Below are 21,909 nucleotides of genomic sequence, written 5' to 3'. Positions count from 1 at the left end.
GTCTTGGAAGAGTTTCAGCTGTCCCCTGGTGCAGCAGATGCTTTAAGTTTAACAAATAGCTTAAGTGCTATGCAGACTTCTGCTTTTGTGCTGGGTCCTGGGGAGAGTGAGACCACAGGTCAGTCCTCTAAAAGGAGAATCTCAGTTCCCTATAATTCTTTGGGACTTTTGGATATCAGCCCTATTGGTTTTCTAAGTCAAATGTTTTGGGGCTGGTCTCTTCGGTGTAGATCCCACTGGTGGGAGCCTGATGTGAGGCACAAACCCATCATTCCTTTAATGGAAGCGCCACCCTGGTGGGGTTTTGGGGGAGCAACAGCATGTCTCTGCCTCTCATACCCATCTTGATGTGGTCCTTTTATCTTTGGTCATGGAGGAGCAGTTCATCTACTTGTCGGGGTCCCCCCTGGAAAGTATCGAGACTTGGAGCCTCATGCAGGCCAGGCAAAGGAAACGAAGCCTGTAAGACCTGACTGGAAAACCAGGAAAGCTGGGTGCATATGTGCCTTGATGCTATAGCCAGAGGGCGCTGGTGGGAATCGGGCCATGAGAAAATGCTTTATGTCCTTTGAATCTTGCCCTGCTCTTTTACCTTGCTTGATCACTTTATCATACCAGCAGCAGAGGTTTTAACTTTAACTCAAAATGAACTCACCCTCCCTATTTTATGTCCATCTGAAGTCTTTGTGTCCAACACACCCTGGCCTGAGGGAGATCTCAATGTTCCTTCAATTGTTATCCCCAAACAATATCTGTTTTCTGTAATCAGCACTGTTTAACATTGATTGATGAGCTTTACATGCCCTTAAGCTCACTGCACTCAATAAAAGACCTTGGAGGAAGGCAATCGAGGCATTTGTCTCTCAAACATTTGCCTTCCTTCTCTCCCCTAGCACAAGCTGCCTGGGGAGTCTCCATTTCATCCGTGACACCAGGGGATCTTGGCAGGCCGGGGATCCCCAACATCTACTTTTTAGATCTTTTTCAGAGGGAAATGATCCGTGGAGAGCTGTAGATTTGGTGTGCCCTTGAGAGGAGGTGAGCTCAGGGTCTTGGACCCCTTTGTTTCTTGCTCTTTTTAAAAAATTCTCACCCAAGGATATGTTTATTAATTTTTTTTTTTTTAGAGAGAGAGGAAGAGAGACAGAAAGAGAGAAAAACATCAATGTGAGAGAGAAACATCAATCGGTTGCCTCCCATACGTGCTCCAACCTGGGACCAAACCTGCCACTGTTTGGTGTATGGGATGATGCTCCAACCAAATGAGCCACCCAGCTAGGGCTCTTGTTCTTTTTTTGTTTGCTTTTCCTTTGTAAAACTTAGCACTTGGGAGATCACAGGAGACCACTGGTGGTTTGTGGAACACATTTTAAGAAAAACACTCTAAAGCCAGATTCTCCTAACATCTAGTCTTGAGCCCTACTTGAGACTATTGTATTATAATTAGCCCTTCTAGAGACTCCAAAGCTTCAAAATACAAAGGAGTTTGGATCCTAAGATGGTGGATGGGGAGATGTTGCTGAGTGGAGGTAACATGGCACTTTCTAGCATTCCCTCAAATCACATAATCAGCTGCTTTCCCTTCCTTTTTTCTAATTAAAATACTCACAAGGCTTGAGCACCTTTGTGGTGGTAGCAACAGGGGGATCTCTCCAGGGCAGGACTGTGCTGACTCCCAGCTCAGTCAGTGCCAGGCACTACTTTGAGCTCTATGCCGAAATGATTGGCACAATAATAAGATGGCCTTACTGGAGGCAACAGTCCCTGATATAGGACTTCAAAGAGCTCTCCAATCACTGATCGTATGCAAACAATGTCAACACATCTCTGGGTCTGTAAGAAGCATCTGTGCATTGGTTCACTCTAATGACCTTTCCAGCTGAAAAAGTAGCCACTGAGGGCTGCCCCTTCTCCTTGCCATCTCCTCCCCCACAGCCCTATCATTTCTATCAGTGACATCCCTGAGAAGGGAATGATTAAGAGGTCAGGTTACCCCCAATAAGGGATGCTTATGATCCCTAATCTGTTTAACTTTCTTGTTCTGGCCCTAGGCCTCAGGGCTGGCCAGGGTTTACCGTACAATGTGTTAATTTATTAATGTAAATATCTAAAGTGCACAATTTTTATAATCATGCTCTGGCATTTATTCATTTGCTATCTTTAGAGCCTCAAAAAGTGCAAGTGGACTTCCAACCAAGATGGAGGCCTACACTGACATGCTCCATCTCCCTCCACAACTAAGAAGGACTACAACTACTGCAAAACCAGAAATAACCAGAAGTTCCAGAAAATAAATGGAAGTCCAACGTATGAAGTTATAAAGAAGTGGTGCTCGTCCGGATGGGTAGGAGGGGTGAAGCCGGGGCAGAGAGCTCAAACTGTCCTGGCAGCAGCAGAGGCGACAGCGGTGGGACTGCGGTAAGCACAGATGCCCGTATTTAAGGGGACGCGAGAAGCGCCTGCGGAGTACCCCCAGCTGCAAGCCAAAACCGCCAGCTCGCGATCCCAACGCTGGGAAGGCAGACCCTCATTGCCTTGGACTGTGAGGCCCACAGGGTGTGGAGACAGAGGAGGAGGCTCCCGGTCTCTCAGCAGAGAGTGAGTGGTAGGAATCCATCTTGGACCCCCGCCCCCACAGAAAACACTACAACATGGTGAGAAGGGTCGCCCAGTAGTAACGAGTGCACAGGGTTCCACCCCCTATAGCGTAACGTAGGAGGTGTGACAGCTCCACCCAGGAAGCAAAGGTAAACACAAAACTGTCAGGATAGCAGAGATCATGATAGAGATCCCAGTGACGCAGCTGACCAGGCAGCAAATATCTAATCTAACGGGTCAGCAGATAGGAAATCTTTCTGAGGCACAGTTCAGAGCTTTGGTTATACAAATGCTTACGGGCCTAACAGCAGATCTTAAACAAGATGGGGAAGGAATGAAGGCTAGTCCTGCTGAAACGAACAAAAACACATACAAAACTAGTGGTGAGGGAAAGAAAATCAGGGGTCAAATCAACAAATTGGAACACAGAGAAGGAACAAACAGACAACCAGTGTAGAAAAAGGAAAGAAAAGTGAGGAAAATGAGGAGAGGCTCAGAAACCTCTGGGACAGCTATAAGCGAACAAGCATTTGAATTATAGGATTGCCAGAAGGTGAAGAAGAAGAACTAGAAATGGAAAATTTATGTGAAAAAATAATGAAGCAGAACTTCCCAAACTTGGGGAAGGAAATAGACTAACAGGTCTAGGAAGCACAGAGAGTTCCAAAAAAACTGGACCCAGGGAGAATCACACCAAGACACATTATAATCAAAATGTCAGAAATTAAGAATAAAGAGAGAATCTTAAAAGCAGCAAGAGAGAAGAAGAGAATTACATGCAAAGGGGTCCAAATAAGACTATCAGCGAATTTCTCAAAAGAAATTCTGCAGGCAAGAAGGGACTGGCAAGAAATATTCAAAGTAATGAAAATCAAAAACCTACAGCCATGAATACTCTATCCAGCAAAGCTGTCATTTAGAATAGAAGGGCAAAGAACGTGCTTCCAGGACAAAGTAAAACTGAAGGAGTTCATCAGATCCAAACCACTATTATATGACATGTTAAAGGGACTTGTTTAGGAGAAGGAGGATCAAAACTATGAACATTAAAATGAAAACTACATCACAACAACCAACAACAGAAGCTAGGGAACTGAAACAAAGGCAAACTAAGTAGGCAACAAGAGTGGGAAAAGAATTATAGGTATGGGGAACATATAGGGGGGAGGTCAGCAGGGAGGGAGAAGGGGGAGAGGGAGGGAGGTGGTACAGGAATTAAGAAGCATAGTAGGAGGGAATGGAGTAGATAGGAAGATGTTGAGAAGAACTATGTGCACAACTAATGGGCATGGACTAAGTGGGGGCGGGGGGTAACTAGAGGGAGGGGAGTCACTGGTTGGAGGGGAACAAAGGGAAGAGGAATTGGGACAACTGTAACAGCATAATAAATAAAGCATATTAAAAAAAAAAAAAAGTGCAGGTGGTCTGAGCCTCTTTTCATCTCTGAGAGAGCCTGAAGCTATGAGCCAAAGTGGCATTGGGGCAATGTTCCTCAGCAAAGGAGCCACGCTTCCCTTGTGGCCGGCAATGCCAAGCAATGCTGGAAGCCAAGTTCACAAATTCTAATGTGAAGGCATTTTATTCCCAACTCCATTTGGGAAATCTGGACTGAGATTCCCAAGACAAAGCTAAGAGCAGATTCTGACAGTATTTTACTGGAAATAAGGATGACAGAAAGGCACAGAACTTCTCATACTGTGCGCTCCAAAGCCCATTTTTTGGAAATGGAAATGGATTCTTAACATCAAGCTGAATAGTTCAGATGTTATCCTGTCATTGATGGGGAGCCACTGAAGATGGGTGAGGAGTGGCTTGTTCAGTACTGTATTTTAGAAAGATTATTGGTGGCTAGTGAAGGAAGGGAGAATGGAGCCTGAGACGATTGATTATCCATGTATATCCAGGTAGAAATTTCAAGTCAAGTGCTCTGTGGGTAGGGGCATAGCAAGGAATCTGTCCTAGAGTTGCCATTTGGAACCTTGACAAGACAAAAGGCTCTTCCCAGGTAAGACACTTTCTGTAAATAAACTGAATCTTCCCAAAGAGAGAAAGCAGCCTGAGCCCAGCCTTCCTTGTGTGGAACATTTTTCTCCCTCAAGCCTAATGTGGGTAAGATTAAAAGGGTCAGGAAACCTCTCAAGGCAGAGCAGGTGCAAAAGAAAGCAGGAGGTAGGTTTTTATTGGCCAACTTGTGGGTCTGATGTCCCATTATCTGGGACAGTTTATTCATTTGCTTCCTGCATCATCTCTTTGTACTGACGTCTGAAGAAGCCAACCTGTAGAGGAGGAAGGAGAGGAAAGTCAGAAAGTCCACTGGAAGAGGGGAAAAGAGATTATGGAGAAGGGGAAGGAGTCACCATTTTAGAACACCTACTATGTTCAAGCAGTGCAGTAATAATTTTATGTGCATTGTTACATTTAGACTTTACACAGTCTGTGAGCCGGGTAGAATTAGTTTAAGAATGAGAAACCAAGACCCAGCACAGACCGGGCACTTGCCTGCAGTTACAGAAAGAATTGATGGTGGTGTCAACACCAAATCCAGGGTGGTGCTTTTTAATGTTTTAATTTGCTGTCAAGGGAAACATGTAAAAAGGCAGAGAAGAGTGGGAAAAAAAGGGAGAGACTCGAGGAGACTTGAAAATCAGACAGGAAGGCATGAACATGGGGGACTGGTGAGCACTGCTAATGCCATCGCTGATCTCCCACGTGCCGTAACTTAGTAAGAATGTGTGCCCTATTCCAAGGTGAGCTCTTTCTTATAGAGTAAAGAGTGAGATCAAATGCTGGTGCTGGCAAGAATAGGATGAAAATGCTCACCTTGTGCAGCAGCGCTGTGAGGAGAGCCAGCAGCAGTAGTCCTCCCACAGAGCTGCCCACAATGAGGGGCGTGGGATTGTGGACCTCATGCTTCTCCAGCACCATCTTCATCTGGAGTGAAGGTGATCGCACCAAGATCAAGCCTCTGGCTGTCCCAGACTCCACCTAGGTTCTCTAACCTTTAACAATCTCCCCTGCTTCCCCAGGCCAAACTCCAAGAGGTGAAATACAGAAGCACTCATGGGTTTAGGGGCAACTGTCCTGCCTAGGGACCTTCACCCTCCCTCCCTCCAGGCTTGTGAGGCCCCGACCCAGCATCACAGATTTAGCGTCAGAAGCCCTCTCACCAACCCGGCTACTGTCTACCACACAGTCACTACCTGGGCTCTCAAAAATGCCTCTTGTCCTGGAAGCTGGGAGTACACAGATCTGTTGAACGTGATTTCAGCCACACTCACGAGCGATACTTTCTTCTGCAATGTCTGCAAGAGAGAGCAGGAGAGCGGGGAACTGCTCTGGGGAGAGCTCAGAGTCAAAGAAATGCCCTAGCTTGATGGAGGACAGGCACAGACATATCGGGCACCACCTGCGTCTGGGGGCGGGACTGTGCTTGTTGGGCCTGCACACCTGGCTGACCCAGCTGAAGCTGAGGTTGCCCTTCAGGGTGAAGTCAAGTTCCTCCTGGATGCCGAAGGAGGGGATGTCACAGCGGAACCTCAGGCAGTCAGCAATGGAGCAGTCCTAGGGACCGAGAAGTAGCATCAGGCCAGAGAGAGATGGGTGAGAAGGCAGAAGACAGGGGAGCAGCCACGTCTGAATTCAGGAGAGTTGTTCAGCAGACATGCATCTGACTGTCACACGCATTCCTGAGTTAAACTCCTCTGATGTGCGGCTGAAAGAGGGAGACAGCCAGAGCCCTGCTCACCAGCACGCTGTTCTTCTGAATGCGGGCCAGGAAGTTGGACTCTGTGGGCACTGTTCTCTCTGAAGAGCACTGAATAGATGGGTTCTAGGAAGACACAGAGAGCAAGCATCTCAGTGGGGTCACCAGAGAGAGATTCGTGAGGGACACAAGAAATCTAGAAAAAGGCATTAGTGAAGGAGTCGCACACGGCCCTTAAGTACCTGGGGGTGGACGATGTTCAGCCCTGTCCACACAGTCACCTGGTTCAGCTCCACAGGCACCAAGAAGTTGATGCTGACAGGCAGGTCCCTCTGTCCCAGGTTGTTCACCTGCACAGAGGGCAGTGAGGGCAAAGACCACACCAAATCCCACACCCCTCCCTAATCTCGAGCTCCTGGGCCACTGCCGCAGCCCATGCTCCTGCACCGCCGTCACTCGCCTGGTATCTGTGCTGGGCCACAGCGCTTCCCTTCTCCTCTGAGGCCGAGAAATTGAGGTACTTGGTGGATTCTTCATGGCTGGGGGGACAAGAGGCATGGGTGGGTCTGAAGTTCTATGGAGGCCTCCCGAGGAGGCTGTGGCTTAGAGCACAGCAGGACAGGTGGTCAGTGGGGTCTTGGGGTACCCTGGAGTGAGGCCTGTGGCTGACCTGGAGTAATGGGAGGATTTGGGGAACAAGGCTGGGCTTTAGCTGGGTGCAAGGTGCTTGCAGAAACTGCCACTGAGGAAACTGCCAAGGTGGGGTTGGGCAGGGGGTGCAGTGAAAGGGACTGAGAGTTATGCCACTGAATCACTGGGGGAGTGGCAGCCAGGGCCTGTCCTCTCCATGCCTCAGTTTACCTTCCAGGCCTTCATGGGCATGGAGGCTGTGGCTAGGCATGTGGGACACGGCACAGGTTTGGGGAGACTCAGGCTAACACTGTTGACAAATGTTTGCTGGTCACTGTGCCTGTCTGGTCTCCCATGGGCCTTCCTTGGGGCCCTTCTCTGCTGTCTCCTTGGCTTTTCTGGACCTGGGGCTTAGAGGTGGGAAAGAACCCACAGTGGGTTCTTCACTGAGTCCCATGTAACGATGCCTCCTCAGGCCCGCCGAGGCCCGTGCCTGGAGACCCAGTGGTCAACCTGGCCCCTCACATGAATGCTGATTCCAGTTCTGCCCCTCTCCCTCGCTCCTTAGGTACCCGTCCGTTGCCTGCACAGTTCAAATTCTCGACTACCATTCCTACTCTGAAGTCGCATCCCTGCTCTGCCAAGGGGCTCCCCCTCAATGCCCCAGTCTCATCCTGGGGGCCCCACTGAGTGCCCCTTCCCATAGAGTCACATCTGCAGAGGACAGCTGAGCCGTAGGGCCACACATGCTTAGACATTGTGTGCTCTACCTGTGAGTGCCCTGCAAAGTGTGCTAACCCCCGTGCAGGCTCCCGCAGACAAGCTCAGAGCATGAAGCTGGCTGGGCTGCTGAGAGAGCCCAGTGTGCAGGTGTGAACGATGGTGTGGAGCTCTGGGCAGCAGGAGGACATCCAAGGAGGTACATGTGTGGAAGCAGTGGGGGATTACATCCAGGCTAAGTCACATGGGCCTATTACATCTCACAAGTGCAGACATCCCACAAGGACAGGGGTTTGTGTCTGGATTTGATTACACGTGATAGAGGCTCAATAAATCTTAGCTCATGTCAAATACGTTTATGGAAACAACCACATCACTGTTCCTGAAACACCACATGCTAGAAGGGTGTCTGCTCAAACATTTGACTTGACTCCTAGTTTCAAACATCTCATCTACCCTGCCTTGGGCAGCATTTTAAGCTTTTCCTTGACACCTCACCTCAAAAGCCGGCAGGTTTTCTCCCTATCCTTCCAAAGGAGACTGGGAAAGGGGGGAGGAAAATGGGGCTCTAAAAGCCCTGCAAGTTGTAAATCTGTTCCTTGCAAAGAAGAACTGCCCCACCCTAAAGCCCAGGCCCAAGCCCAATGCCACAGAACCCTTCAACATTTAGCTGAGGTTTCCCCTGATAGGTGACCCTACCCGCCTCTTAGAAACTTACATAGCCTCAGGCTGCAGGACAACAGAGAGGCCCTTGGTAAGATTTTGCTTTAGATCAGGATAACCTTGCTCCTCAATAAGGCTGTAAAACCTTGAAGACAGAGACATTTCTCACGTGTCTTATGGAATCCAGGACAATCGTGGGGCTCTGGAGAAAGCCTTCTGAGACCTGTAACCTCTATTACATGTACAGTGTAATGTTAACATCACACTATATTGTCGTAGCTCGCCCACTATAGACACTCAAAGATTGACTAATAAGTGGTACTGGCAGTTATCATCTAATGATGGAAATGGTAGTGATGAAACCTAAATATCCCAGATGTTCAGTGGCTGCAGGGCCTGAGACTCTCCCAGGGCCCCATCAGAATGATGGAGAAGAGCCCTTTTCAGGTCTTGGTTTGGCACCTGCTGATCACAGTGTAGACGGCATACTTCACCGGGAGTTCCAGCTGGGAGGTGGTCTTGCTGGTCCTAGGTGTGTTATTCTCACTGGAGAAAGAGGAGGAGCCGTTGCCAAGTGCTCCTGAAGCGGGGGCTGGGCTCGAGGTGGCGTTGCCCCGAGCCTGGCCCTGCTCACCTGGTCCTGCTCACCTGCTCACATTGGCCATCAGAAGCAGGCAGTCTCCCAGCATGGCCTTGGGGGAGACGTCAAAGGTGGCCATGAAGGTGATCTGAGGAAGAGGCAGGCACAGGGGTTGGGCGCGGAGAGGTCACCGAGCAGTGAGACTGGGTAGGGGCAGCCAAGTAGGAGATAAAGCTGACCTGAGCACCCTCGCGGAAGATGAGGTGTTTGAAGCTGCAGCGGGTGCTCCAGGTGTCCTGGCTTGCTGCTGGGGCGCTGTCACAGGTCAGGTGCAGGAAGCGTGGATGCAGCTGGCTCTAAGCAAGGGCAGGTGAAAAAAGCCAGGTGAGCATTTGTTAGTGTCCAAAGAGACTCCATAGAGTGGTGACAGTTTCCTGGAATCCACTCGAAGGTTACGTTTTTAAAAAATCCTTACATACTATCTGGTCAAACTTCTTCCTCATGTAGAAATCACAGATTTATCAAGTTTCCCCCCTTTTGATTTGTTGATATTTCTAAAAGGCTTTCTATAGTGAATAGTTTCAAACATACTCAAAAGCAGAGAGGCTAGATAGATCAACCCCCATGTACCCTCCCTCAGCAATAATCACCAACATTTTTTCACTTTTCTTTTTTTAATTAATTAATCAAGTAGTTCGGAAGAGGGGAAGGGAAGGAGAAGGAGAGGGAGAGACACATCGGTTGGCTGCTTCTCATATGCACCCTGACTGGGGACTGAACTCCCAGGCACGTGCCCTGACCAGGAACCAAACCAGCGACCTTTTGCCTTGTAGGATGACACCCACCCCACTGAGCCACACTGGTCAGGGCTCTACTTTCGTTTTATTCAGCTGCTTCCAACTTTCTTTTTTCTGGACAATTTAAAGCACATTTTGAATATCTCGTCATTTTATCCACAAATACGTCGATGTATACCACGAACAGATAAGGCTTTTTTTTTTTTTCCTTAACATAACCACAAGACTCAACAAATCACACCCAGCAAAATTAACAGTAAGTCCTTAATATCAGCTGATATCCAGGTCATGTTCACTCTTCCTTACTTTGTCTCCTAAACTGCTATTTTACAGCTCATTTTTAAAGTAAATATCCAACAGAGCTCCACTTGTTGCATTTGGGTGATATGTCTAGGAGTACTTTCAATGACGGTGCAGTCACCCCTCATGCAGCTGCATCTTGCCATTTCTGGGAGAGTCCTTCCAATGTTAACCAAAGTATGATCCCTTTGGTAATACTAGCCACAGAGAGACACAAGAGACCAACCAAAAATGCAACGTGTAGACCTAGTTCACATACTGGTTCAAATAAATCATGTGTGAAAGATATTTTGAGTCCATTAAAGAAGTTTTATTATGGTCTAAATACCAATGAATAGTTCATCTCAATGGGTGTGATGTTGGCCTTGTGTCATGTAGGAAGTGGGGACTGTCCAGAGCGATAGGGTGAAATAGGGAGGAGTGACATGATGCCTGGGATTTATCTTAAAATACTTCAGAAATGAGGGGGGAAAGCCAGATGAAATATCTGTAGCAAAATGTCCATAATGGATGAACTGGGTGAACAGCTTTGGAGAGGTTTGTTGATCTATTCTCTACTTTTGGAAATTTTAACATTTTTCATAAAAGCTTTGCTAAAAATCTGTTTTGCTTTGACTGCCATGGTCCTGAATCTGTCTTCTAGAACAAAATCACCAAATGATAGCCCACCACCGATTTTTATAGATGTGGTTTTTTATCGGAACACAGCCACGTGCATTCATTAATACTGTCAATGGCTGCCTTCACTCCACAGCAGCAGAACTGAGTAGACGTGAGAGACACTGTATGGCCCACAAAGCCGAAATATTTACTTTCTAGCCCTTTATAGAGAAAGTATGCCAAGACGTGATCTAGAGGAACCAATACATTTAACAGGACAGTGTTTAAAAATGCTTGAAGGCCAAGATATGTTTCCCTTTAAACAAAGACTATTGATATGATGTGGAATATGAAGAAATTTAAGGCATGGTCCCCTCTCTGTCTACATTAGCGGCCTTCTAGGAACTCATTCCTAATGCTCAGCGTCCTTAAAAATGTGACTCCCAGAGCCGAACACAAGACGAGCTGAGGCAAGCCCCAGACAGCACAGCCATGTGTGTCCAACCGCGATCAGCCCAGACCTCCTGGTTTTTGAGAGGCTGCTAAGCAATGGCAGCCCCAGCCTGAGCTTTGAACCCAGCACAGGAGTCCCTGCTGATCCCCAGGCATAAGCTGCTTCCTCCCCCAGAGGGAATAGTACCTGGCTCCCCGCCGCGCGTCGATAAGAAAGCCCTGGTGGGTAGGAGAAGGTGACTGTGGTTCCATAGGAGTCCTCACCATCATTCCACACTTTCACTTCCACGTTCAGCTCCAGGTGACTCCCCACCACCAGGGTCTTCAAGCTAGTGTTGGGGTAGAGGGCAGGGGATAGTTCTGTGCCTGGGGCCGGAAATGGTCTGGGGTGACACACAGAGGGTGGAGGTAGGAAGACACGGGGGTAGGGTGTCTGCTTTTCTGAGCACAGGATAGAAACGTTAGCGACAGCCACACAGGAGCTCTGGATTCCAGGAGGGGCACTGGGAGACCAGAACAGGTCTATGGAGGTGGAAGCTCACCCTGAGAAACTGAAGGAGATGCCAAGGTCATCCTGGCAGACATGGTCAGCTCCACAGTTCTTCTCAAAGGGGAGCTGAGAGGGAAGGCAAAGCAAGGTTTTCTCCAGGGTCTGGACTCCACACCTCCACTCCCTCCTGAAGACCCCAACACCAGGACTCACAGAGGCCGTGTAGTATCTGGAAGCATCCACAGCCAGCATAGGCTGGAGGTTTCCAAAGGAAGGGATGGGAATGCCCACCAGGGAGAAATTGAGACGCAAGGTGATGGGGGTCACCGAGTCCTCCACACAAGCCTAGAAGTCAGACATTGAAGAGAGCAGGTGGCTACGGAAGGCACCCTCATGATCACTAGCTGTGTCCCATCTCCTCACCTGTAAAGTGGGGTATCAGTGATACCCACCTGCACTTGTTAAACACTCATTGCTGATTCTGTCCTGAGGACCCTCTGCTGTGGTGGTCCTCTGCCTCGACTCCCCTTCCCCCAGCCTCCCACAGGCTCAGTCTATTGAGGGTCTTCTCAGACTTCACTGGCTCCTAGAGGCCTCTGAACACCCCTCCCTCCTCTCCCTGGCTTCTTCTTTCTTCCTAGCATTCATCGCTACCTGACTCTTGTTGTCTAGAAACTCAGTTGTGTTTGCTGTTTCTCCAGCACTCCCTCTGGCCATGGACTGTTTTATCCACTGCTGTGTCCCTGGCACCGTGGACAGAGTCTGTATTCTGTCAATAGAAGAAGCTCAGCCATGGCCCCGCAGCTCTCTGACGCAGCCACGCTCTTCTGAAACCAGCTGTGTCATTCCCGGCAGTTTCGGCCAACCCATCCATATATTCATTCATTCACCTACTAATCTGCTCACTCATCGGGCTAGAGTGTGAAGCCCCTCCCGCACGCAGGTGCCATGCTGGCACTGAGCCAGCGCAAGGACCAGAACACACCTTGCTCTTTCCCTGCCCAGCCCACTGCCAGCCTCCGAACCGCCCCCAGCCCCAGGACTCCGAGGCCCCTCACCGGGAGGAGTAACTTCACATCCTCGCAGTGCCGTCTCAGCCCAAGAACTCTGACACGAGTGAGACTCCGAGTGTTCGTCTCCTTGAAAATGGCACGGGGATTCAGATGGCCAGGGTCAAGGGTCAAGTCAAAGGTCACAGAGCTTTGGAGGTCACCTATAGAGGAAAGTAGGGGATGGGGAGGGCTGAGAGAAACAGGAACTCGCCAGGTGGCCAAAAGGGCAAGGCAGGAGACAGGGGTCCTCAGCTGAAGGACTCGTGGGGTCAGGTTGTCCTGAGTCAGAGAGGCCTCACCCAGCTTGTTGTCGGGACCTCCGTAAACGTGAAGGCAGACATTGGCATCGCCCAGTTCCTGGACAGAGGACGTGTGCTCCCGACACTCGTACACAGGCCTAGCAATCTCTGCAGGTGTTATGTAGATGCTCGTCCACACCCTCAGCACAGGCCTCGTCCTGTGGGCAGAGTGCTGAGCTGAGGACAAGCCCTTGGTCTCAGGAGGGTGACCTGGGATGGGGGCAAGGAGACTGGTGTCCTAGGTGGACCAGGGGACCCTCTGGGGAGTGTCTGGGGAAGGCTGTTCTTACCTGAGCAGCAGGGCGTGCCCCTGGGCTCCCACGGCCAGGTCCACAAGTCCGTCGAGGGTGAGATCTTGACCCCCACTCAGTGCCTGCCCGAAATGCTGGAGTCTAGGGGAGAACTGGGACCCGGCGATCCTCTGGACAGAGAAGGAAAGACAAGCCAGTTTGGGGGTGAGAGAAACAAGTTAGAAATCAGCGGAGAGGGGAATGGGGAAGTAGAAATGTGGGAGACGGGAGGGCTGAGTGGTGAAAAGCTGTCACCAGAAGTTCCTGAAAAAGAGGAGGTGGGGCGTGGCAATGACACTGAGAGAAAACGAAAGATTCCTAAGACACAGATGAAGAAGTGGGGATTGAAAGACTGGCCTGGTGACCTGAATTTCATTGACTCATTCATCTAGTCTCAGGTTCCAATTCTGGCTCCTCCACCTATGAGCCCTGAGACCTTGGACCTGGATTCAACCTTTCTGTGCCTCATTTTCCTCATCTTTCACATGGAGGTAACACTGCCGTAGTTTAGCTGTAAGTAGCAAGTGAATTAACTCATATAGTTCTGAGAACAGCACCTGCAATAGGGTCACTAGTCAATGACTGATGATGATGAGTATTAGTGCTGAAAGGGACCTCAGTCCCACCTTCCTCCTGGCAGACGATGCCTATGCCACACAGCCTTGAAAAGGCAACCTCCAGACCCGAAGTCTGATCCTCCAACTCCGTTCCCAAGGCCCCTCGTTGCTCCCAGTCTCCTTGGAGGACAAGGAAGGATCAAGTTCGAATGGGGAGCGGCTACTCCCAAACACAGGTCCTGTGCTGAGGGACCCTGCCTCACCTGTGGGTCCCTTCTCCTTTATTTCCATAGTTCATGTAAGGAGCAATCCCTTGCAGAGACGTGTCCTATAAATCTTTGGGCACTGTTGGGACTGGCAGGCTTTAAGAGCAGTAATAATAGAATGAAAGAGCAATGTACCAATTACCAAGGGAGTATAGAGAGGAAAAGGGGCGTAGAAACAGCGCAGATGCAGTCAAACGGCCTGGCCCTCAGGAAAACTGATTTCACCAGCAGTCCTCACGTTGATGCGTGGGTTCCTGGGGAACAAGGCAAAACTTTCCCAGTCAAGTGTGCGGTGAGATACGTCTTGGAGTCCAGAAGGAAGACCATGACTGATGTGGATCTGGAAAGGCCTTCTCCTGGAATCAGGCCTTGTAGGTATAACCCTAGAGGTATCAGCAATCAAGGGCCTCTTAGCCCCTGCAGCAAGGGGAAGTTACAGAATTTAGTGTGAACTGAATGGAGTTTCATGGCAACAGGTGGACTCTCACGATCCTCAACAAAGCCTTTCACCCTCTTCTTATAGTTCCCAGTTCTTTCAAACCCCATTCAGTTGTTAAACTGTGGCAACAGGAATTGGGTATAATGTAACACCTATTATGTGCCAGGCCCATATGTATATGTGTGCTATATACGTACTATACATACGCACATGTACTAACTAATTTAATCCCCACAGCAGCAGCCTGACAAGGTTTGTTACTACCACCATTGTACAGAAGAGGAAACTCAGCACAGACACGTGAGTAATGACCAAGATCACACAGCTGGGAAGTGACAGAACTTCAGCGATCTCCTCTGACTCTTTTTCTAACAACTTTTTGAGATACAATTCACATACTGTACAATTTACCCTTTTAATGTTGACAACTCAGGAAGCTCACAGAGTTATACAACCATCAACAAATCAGCTTTAGAGCATTTTCATCACCCAAAAGGCCCTCTTACTCTTTAGCAGTCACCCCTTTGCCCCTCGTTTCCTTCCACCGCCAGCCCCTGACAACCACTAACCTACTTCCTGTCTCTTGGGATTGGCCTAGCCTGCAGATCTATTATAAATGGAATCTTCAATAAGTGGCCTTTTGTTCCTGGCTTCTTTCTCTCAGCTGAATAGTTTCAAGTTTCATTCATATTGTAGCACCTGTCAGTCCTTCATTCCTTTTCCCAGCTGCATAATATTCCATCGTATGGCTATACCGCCTTAGTTGATGGACATTTGGGGAGTTTCCACCTTCGGTTTTTATGCATAATGCTACTATGGACACCTGTGTGTAACTTTTGGTGTGAACATATGTTCTCACTTCTCTTGGGTGGGATTGCTGGGTCATACGGTAACTCCAACGTTTAACCTTTTGAGGACTGTTTTCCAAAGCAGCTGCGCTGTTTCGCGTTCCCACTAGCGGTGTATGAGGGCGCCACCTTCCCGCCTCCCCACCTTGTTATTACCTGTCGTTTTTATTCTAGCCATCCTAGTGGGTGTGAGGGGTGTCTCGTTGTGGTTTTAATTTGCTCAAGACTGACGACCAGTGATGTTCACCATCTTTCCATGTGCACCTCAGTCCTTTGTATATCATCTTTGGAGAAATGTCTACTCAGGTCCTTTGCCTATGATTTAATTGGGGCTTCCTTGACTTTTCCAAGGGAAGCAGCCCTCTCTTCTCAGGCAACCCTGCCCCACTGGGTGAAGGCTGCTGCCTAGATGGGTGTTTGGCAGACTTATTGATGGCAGTGGGGAATGCAGTCGTGTAGCATCCAGGGACATGCAGGGGTGAGTGGACAGGCAGACTCAGCATCCGGACCTAAAATGATTGGCAACAGGGAGCCGCCAAGAGACTGGGCAGTGCGTTAGAAGTCAGGAGACTGGAACCCTCCATCACCATTCCTGATCCACTATAAACCTGGGGCAAGTCAAGTCACTTATCTACTCTAGGCCTCAGATTTTCTCTCTAAAATGGGTTTGCTAATGCCCGGCCAGTGTACCTGGTAAAGCTGCGGGGGGATTAAAAGCCCTGGGTGGAGAACCTACTCAACTATCAAGTATCTGTACAAAGCAGAGGATGTACCAGTCAGTATTTCTATTTCTAGAATCCCACAGATTTTGCTTGCTTGCCGCCAATAAGATATCCAGTAGTGGGCAAAGGAGGCAAGACGTGGTAACAGAGAATCTTCTAGGTGGCAGCGTGGAAGGCTGGCAGAAGCAGGAGAAGGTTGTTGTAGTGACAGGATCTGCAGCGGGGCCTCACCTGGCTGTGGGAAGGGCTGATGCCCAGTCCTGAGGCTCCATGAAACAGGTAGACTGCACCCTGGTTCTCCTGTTCTCCCGGGGCCCCGATGGCCACGTCTGTCAGCTTGTCCCCGTTCACATCTCCCAGCACGGTCAGGGCTGCCCCAAAGCGGCCCCAGGGGTGTCCCTGCTCCCCACAGAGAATGACCTCACACCGCCACCTAGCTCTCTGCAGAACAAAACCAGCGTCAGTTCCCAGCCTGGGCAGCCCCTCCACCCCACAGCCAGCCCACGTCTCGTCACCAGCCACTCACCCCCCGGGGCAAGGGGCACACCGACACCTGGCCCCCCCGGGTCGGCTCGTAGTAATGGGGAGCCCCGATGAGGACCAGGTCGGAGCTGCCATCTCTGTCCACATCCACGGAGCAGAGGGAGGCCCCGAAGTAGGAGCCAATCTGCAGGGCAGAGCCTGAAGTCACCTGTCTGCCCCCGGCAGAGGGGCACCCTTTTGGGGCAGGTTCAGCCTCTTCCCAGGCATCAGAAACCTCCCCCTACAAGCCCCAAACTCCTTCATCTCCTCCCTCTCTACCCTTGGAGACCCTGCCACCCGCACGTTCCTGTACACCCAACCTGGGTCCCTGTGACTTCAGCCTTCGGCCTCCATTGCCCGGACGCCTGGGTGAAGATGACAACCTTCCCGGTGTGCTGATGGCGGGGGGCCCCCAGGACCAAGCTCTGAACCCCCTTCCAAAGGGACAGCTCGGTGGCGTAACCTGAGGGGGCCAGGCCTCAGCACAAAAGCCCCCTCTCCTGCCACCCAGGCTCCTGCCCCTCCCAGGCAGCTCACCTCCCACCTGTCCTCACCACCAAAGCCTTTGCTCACCCAGGTAAGAGTCCCTCATGTCCACATTCTCCTGAGACATGTTGATGAAGGTGGGGCTCATGTTTGGGGGGTACAGGAAGGCACCACCCGACCAGCTGAAGCTTCCCACAGCCCCCAGAACTGGCCCATCCTGGGAAGAAAGGAGCCTGTGATTGAGCAGGGGGAGTGAGAAGAGACAGCAATTCCAAAGCAATGCCCGCTACCAATTCCACTCACTCATCCGACATCCACCCTCGCCTTCTCTCCTCCCTGCTTTTTCTCATCTTACATTAGTGGTTTCAAAGGGACCCCACTCACAGGTGTGAACACAGCGCTGAAGCCCTCCTGGGACATCTCCAATTCGAAGGAACTACTGCTTATTGTCTGTGTACCTAGGGGAAGCCATGATACTTGGGTTCCGGGGGGAATACTGGCTTTGCCCAGTCTGAAGACACCTCAGCTTTAAGAGGATCTAATGTTGGAGACCCATATCCATAGTAGGGGATTGGTGTCAATGACCTGGAGATCCAGGTTCAAGAAGGAAAGGCACTTATGGAATGAAATGAGGGCTTCTGAAGTGAGTAGTTCCCTCTCTGACTTACCCTCAATGGCAAAGATCTTCTCTTTTAGTTGGTTTTGAATGTCTCTCAAAGCATCGAAGTTCTCCACTTTAAATATATGTTCACTGGAGGGCATCGAAGCAATGCTGTTCAGTTCTCTCCAGGAATGTGTCTTTCGAAATGCCGATCCCACCTGTCCCAAACAAAACCAATTCAGTGAAAATAGTCACAAACCTGATATGCCTACCTTTCCCTGGGTACTGATGTCCTCCAATAACACTGCAAGGTCAATATTATTACACCCAGTGCACGGGAGAGAAAAATGAGGCTCAGAAAATAGCAAGGAGTTTAGGGAAAAGAAACAGGTTCCCCAGGCTAAAACAGTTTTTATCCTGAATGTAGTAGAAGCCAAGAGAGCTGGGGGTTTCTTTCTTTGAGAGGGAAGTTGCTTTAAGAGGAAGCTGTAGGAGGGCATCCCCTCCTACCCCAACCGCATAGCGGATGACGCCTGCTTCTTCAGCCATGGGGATGACATTCTGATAACTCAGAGGGTCGCCTTGTTTCTGCCCATCAGTGATGACAATGAGGATCTTGGAGGCATACTTTCGGGCCCCGTTTGAGGCACTGAATAGTTGGTTTCTGTCGGGGAAGAAGAGGGTTCAGAGGCCCTTGAACAGAGCTGCTGTCAGCCCCCGATGCCTTTGTGAGCAGGAAGAGGTGACCCTTCCTCTGGGAGGAACTGGTCCTGTCCAGAGGCCCCCCGACTTGGTGAGGAGACCACAGGTGGAAAATCAGTCCCATCTGTCCCTTTTCCGTGGAGACAGATGAGGCTCAGAGGAAGACCAGACATTCTGGGGAAGGACCTGAAAGAAATCAGGACTCACATGACCTTCAGGATGGCTGTGGCCGTGTGAGTGTACCCGCCCAGCTGATGCACAGAATCCAACAGTCCTAGTGGGTCTGTGTTGTACATGAAGTCTTTGAAAGTGAATTGAATCTGGAAGACTTGGGAGAACTGCATGAGGGAGAACTGGGAGAAGCGCGGGGGGCTGGCACCAAGGCCACTCCACCAGAACCTCCAGCGCGCCTCTTACAAGCTCCCCCAGCGGGCCTGGCACAATTGCCTTCCCTGCCCCAAGGACACACCTGGGTGCTGGGTCTCTGGAACTGGCTCATCACAGCCTTCACAAAGCTCAGCATCTTGACAAAATTGCTGGAAGAAATGCTGCTTGAGCCGTCAATCAGGAAAACGATGTCATGCTCCTGCCTTGGGCACTCTGGGGAAGGAGGTGGCATTGGTCCTCTGAGGGACACCCCCAGAACCCAGGGCCTCAGCCTTCTGGTGACAAGAACTCACCCCTTCATCCCCAGGGGCTTCCTTAACCCCTGCCCAGAACAGGGTCCCTAGGTCTCCTGAAATCTCTGAAGAGGCTACATCTGTGAATCAGCTGTTCACAGCTGTTCACACTTGCTCAGCCAGCTTGGTTGATTTTTTTTTAACAAGTTCCTCCAATCCAGATGGTAAGAATCTGCTCACCCCTGCTACCTCAGTGGTCTGTATCCCTCCCCAGGGCCCCACCACATCCCTTTCCACAACATCTCCCTCTGCTCCAGTCCCTGGCCAGGGTCTCTCCTCATTGGTCAGTGCTGAACTGAACTTCTGTTAACTTTTTAAAAAATTTAGTCTCCAAAGAGACTGTCAAAAATTGCAACTGCTGCCTTGACTGGTATGGCTCAGTGGATTGAGTGTTGGCCTGCAGACTGAAAGGTCACTGGACTGAAAGGTCATTGGTTCAGTTCCATGTCAGGATACATGCCTGGGTTGCAGGTCAGGTCCCCAGTTGGGGACATGTAAGAAATCAGGCAAGAAGCAACCGATGTTTCTCTCTCTCTCTTTCTCCCTCCTTTCCCTTCTATCTAAAAATAAATAAATAAAACTTTAAAAAATTTTTAATTGCCACTGCCAACTATATTTCAAGTCATCATGGCAGGGTATTGGGAAAAGTTTTCAGTTAGCAATAATTGCGCCTCAGATAAACCTCATTGGCAATAATACTGCCACTGTGCAAAGCTTTGTTAAATAATTTTAATGTCACCCTGCATGATCACCACACATGGGCCCTATTTTGTTCTCAGCTTAAACACAGGTCTCCCCTCCCCTCCTAGGTTAGTACAGAATCTGCCCTCAGGAAGGGAAGCCCTCCCAGCTCTCAGTACCCCTTTCTGCCCCAGAGGCCTCCCACCAAAGAGAGTGATGTCTTGGATGTCCTCATGAAAGTGCATGCAGGTGAAGTGTAGAACCGTGGAGGTGCTGAAAGGGGCACTTCATTCAGTGTCCAGATGTCAACTCCCCAAGGGCCTGAACATGAATGTGAAGCCAGGCTTTGCCATGGGCCATGTGTGAAGAACTCACTGTTCCACCTCCTCATCTCTCATTTCCATCAGCACCGGGAAAGCCAGGCCCTGTGACTAAACCTGCATGCAAGTGTGCATGTGCACACACATCAGGGTACACTGGGTGAAAATGAGTCCCCTTCTCTCTAAAACTAATAGCAATTGGCATTAATTTAGCCCTCACTACATGCCAGGCACTGTGCTAACCGAGGCCATGGAACATCTAATGTCATTCTCAGTGTTGGGTGTGTATACCCACCTGACAGATGAAGGAACTAAGGCCCAGGGAGGGTAAGATCAGGATGTGAAAGCAGGAACTATGACTCTCCAGCCCACATATGAATGACTCCACAATCCAGTACAATTTTTTTCCAGATCCCTCTTTTTTATCTACTCTGGTAAGAGTGTCTCTGGACCCACTGCATCCCCAGTCAGATGTACGTGGGCTCCTCAACAGACCCAGTGGCCCAAACACTCACCCTGCAGGGCAGCTGGAAGCCTCTGGGCCTGCCAGGAAGGGGAGGTCAACAGGAAGCAGAATCCTGTCAAGTGCATGTTCTCCTTGCATGCATGGTGCACAGTGGGGCCACAGGCCTGGGGATAGAGGGGGCTAGTGAGAGGGGGTGCCCCTGCCTCTGCCCCCCCATTCCATTATCTCCATCCCCCACAAGAGCCCCACCTCCAGCAACCCCAGGTCCCCACTCCTTCTCTCAGGTTGCTCCTGTGACCCAGGGAAACTCACCAGCAGCTGAGACGGCTTGGTGACAGCTGTCAGGGACAGGCCCAGGGACATGTTCACAGCCTCTGTGGGGACTGAAGGTATATATATGTGTGTGGTCACCCTCAGGGAAGTGGGGGCTGTGTACATCTGGGAAGGGGTCAGCTCATTCCTGGGAGACAAAGAGGTCTGGCACATGAAGGGGGCTTCTCGGTCTTGATGGAGCTATGGGGGTGCAGGGGTGTAATGGGTGGGGAGGTCTTCAGGGTATCAAGAAGCCTGTCTGAGGGTAAGAGTTTGCAGGCAGAGATGAACTTAAGAAGTGGGTCCCCTGAGCCCTCCACAGACCCCGCAGAGCATGGGGACAGGGACCATGGTCCCAGGGAGAACCAGTGACTCACCCTGCAGGTCAATGGGCTGACAGGTAGCCGTGCTGTAGTCACACCGGTAGAGGCCTCCTGTTTGATTGGCAGCCTTTGTCTCCTGGGGGGCTCCAACCACCACCCTCAGGGGAAACAAAGAGCCCTGCAGTTAAGAGTGTGGACACTATACAACAAAGAAAGAAAACTATAGGCCAATATCACTGATGAACATAGAGGCTAAAATCCTCAACAAAATATTGGCAAACGGGATCCAGCAACACATTAAAAAGATCATACACCACGATCAAGTGGAATTCATTCCAGGGATGCAAGGATGGTTTAATATTCACAAAGCAATAAACATAATACACCACAGGAAAAAATGAAAGACAAAAATCACATGATCATATCAATAGATGTTGAAAAAGCATTTGATAAAGTACAACACCCATTTATGATAAAAAACACTAAGCAAAATGGGAACAGAGGGAGCATACCTCAACATAATAAAGGCCATATACAAGAAACCTGAAGCCAACGTCATACTTAATGGACAAAAACTGAAAGCATTCCCCCTGAGATCAGGAACAGGACAAGGATGTCTAGTCTCTCCACTCCTATTCAACATAGTGTTGGAACTTCTAGCCACAGCAAGCAGACAAGAAAAAGAAATAAAAGGCACCCAAATTGAGAAAGAGGAAGTAAAACTGTCATTATTTGCAGATGACATGATAATGTACACAGAAAACCCTATAGACTCCACTAAAAAACTACTGGACATAATAAGCGAATTT

General features: G+C 49.8%; 1 protein-coding gene and 1 non-coding gene across 2 annotated transcripts in view; both read right to left on the bottom strand.

The window, feature by feature from the left end:
- Positions 1-4,758: 4,758 nt before the first annotated feature.
- ITGAX (integrin subunit alpha X) overlaps positions 4,759-21,909 on the bottom strand; it is a 29,417-nt gene continuing 12,266 nt past the window's right edge. Inside the window, exons 4-31 of the mRNA XM_090277682.1 lie at positions 21,155-21,258; positions 20,778-20,848; positions 20,515-20,629; positions 18,788-18,918; positions 18,526-18,671; positions 18,127-18,280; positions 17,684-17,834; positions 17,400-17,473; positions 17,103-17,232; positions 16,850-16,992; positions 16,534-16,674; positions 16,239-16,448; positions 13,176-13,306; positions 12,886-13,043; positions 12,593-12,747; positions 11,748-11,879; positions 11,587-11,660; positions 11,232-11,373; positions 9,134-9,250; positions 8,963-9,042; positions 8,777-8,860; positions 6,762-6,840; positions 6,544-6,651; positions 6,344-6,427; positions 6,046-6,159; positions 5,799-5,900; positions 5,419-5,529; positions 4,759-4,874 (exon numbers count right to left, since the gene is read on the bottom strand). Coding sequence (XP_090133808.1) covers positions 4,821-4,874; positions 5,419-5,529; positions 5,799-5,900; positions 6,046-6,159; positions 6,344-6,427; positions 6,544-6,651; positions 6,762-6,840; positions 8,777-8,860; positions 8,963-9,042; positions 9,134-9,250; positions 11,232-11,373; positions 11,587-11,660; positions 11,748-11,879; positions 12,593-12,747; positions 12,886-13,043; positions 13,176-13,306; positions 16,239-16,448; positions 16,534-16,674; positions 16,850-16,992; positions 17,103-17,232; positions 17,400-17,473; positions 17,684-17,834; positions 18,127-18,280; positions 18,526-18,671; positions 18,788-18,918; positions 20,515-20,629; positions 20,778-20,848; positions 21,155-21,258 — 3,295 coding nt within the window. The 3' untranslated portion in view covers positions 4,759-4,820. The remainder of the gene's footprint in view (positions 4,875-5,418; positions 5,530-5,798; positions 5,901-6,045; positions 6,160-6,343; positions 6,428-6,543; positions 6,652-6,761; positions 6,841-8,776; positions 8,861-8,962; positions 9,043-9,133; positions 9,251-11,231; positions 11,374-11,586; positions 11,661-11,747; positions 11,880-12,592; positions 12,748-12,885; positions 13,044-13,175; positions 13,307-16,238; positions 16,449-16,533; positions 16,675-16,849; positions 16,993-17,102; positions 17,233-17,399; positions 17,474-17,683; positions 17,835-18,126; positions 18,281-18,525; positions 18,672-18,787; positions 18,919-20,514; positions 20,630-20,777; positions 20,849-21,154; positions 21,259-21,909) is intronic.
- Positions 19,578-19,714, bottom strand: LOC150009718 (U4 spliceosomal RNA). Its single transcript, XR_016511523.1, has one exon. It is a non-coding gene; the product is annotated as a U4 spliceosomal RNA (small nuclear RNA).

The sequence above is a fragment of the Furipterus horrens genome, unplaced genomic scaffold (genome assembly GCF_987537825.1).
Source record: "Furipterus horrens unplaced genomic scaffold, mFurHor1.1.pri manual_scaffold_5, whole genome shotgun sequence".
In the NCBI taxonomy this organism is placed as follows: Eukaryota; Metazoa; Chordata; class Mammalia; order Chiroptera; family Furipteridae; genus Furipterus; species Furipterus horrens.
Note: the sequence above shows the minus strand (reverse complement) of the source record. Positions and strands in the feature narration are given on the sequence as shown.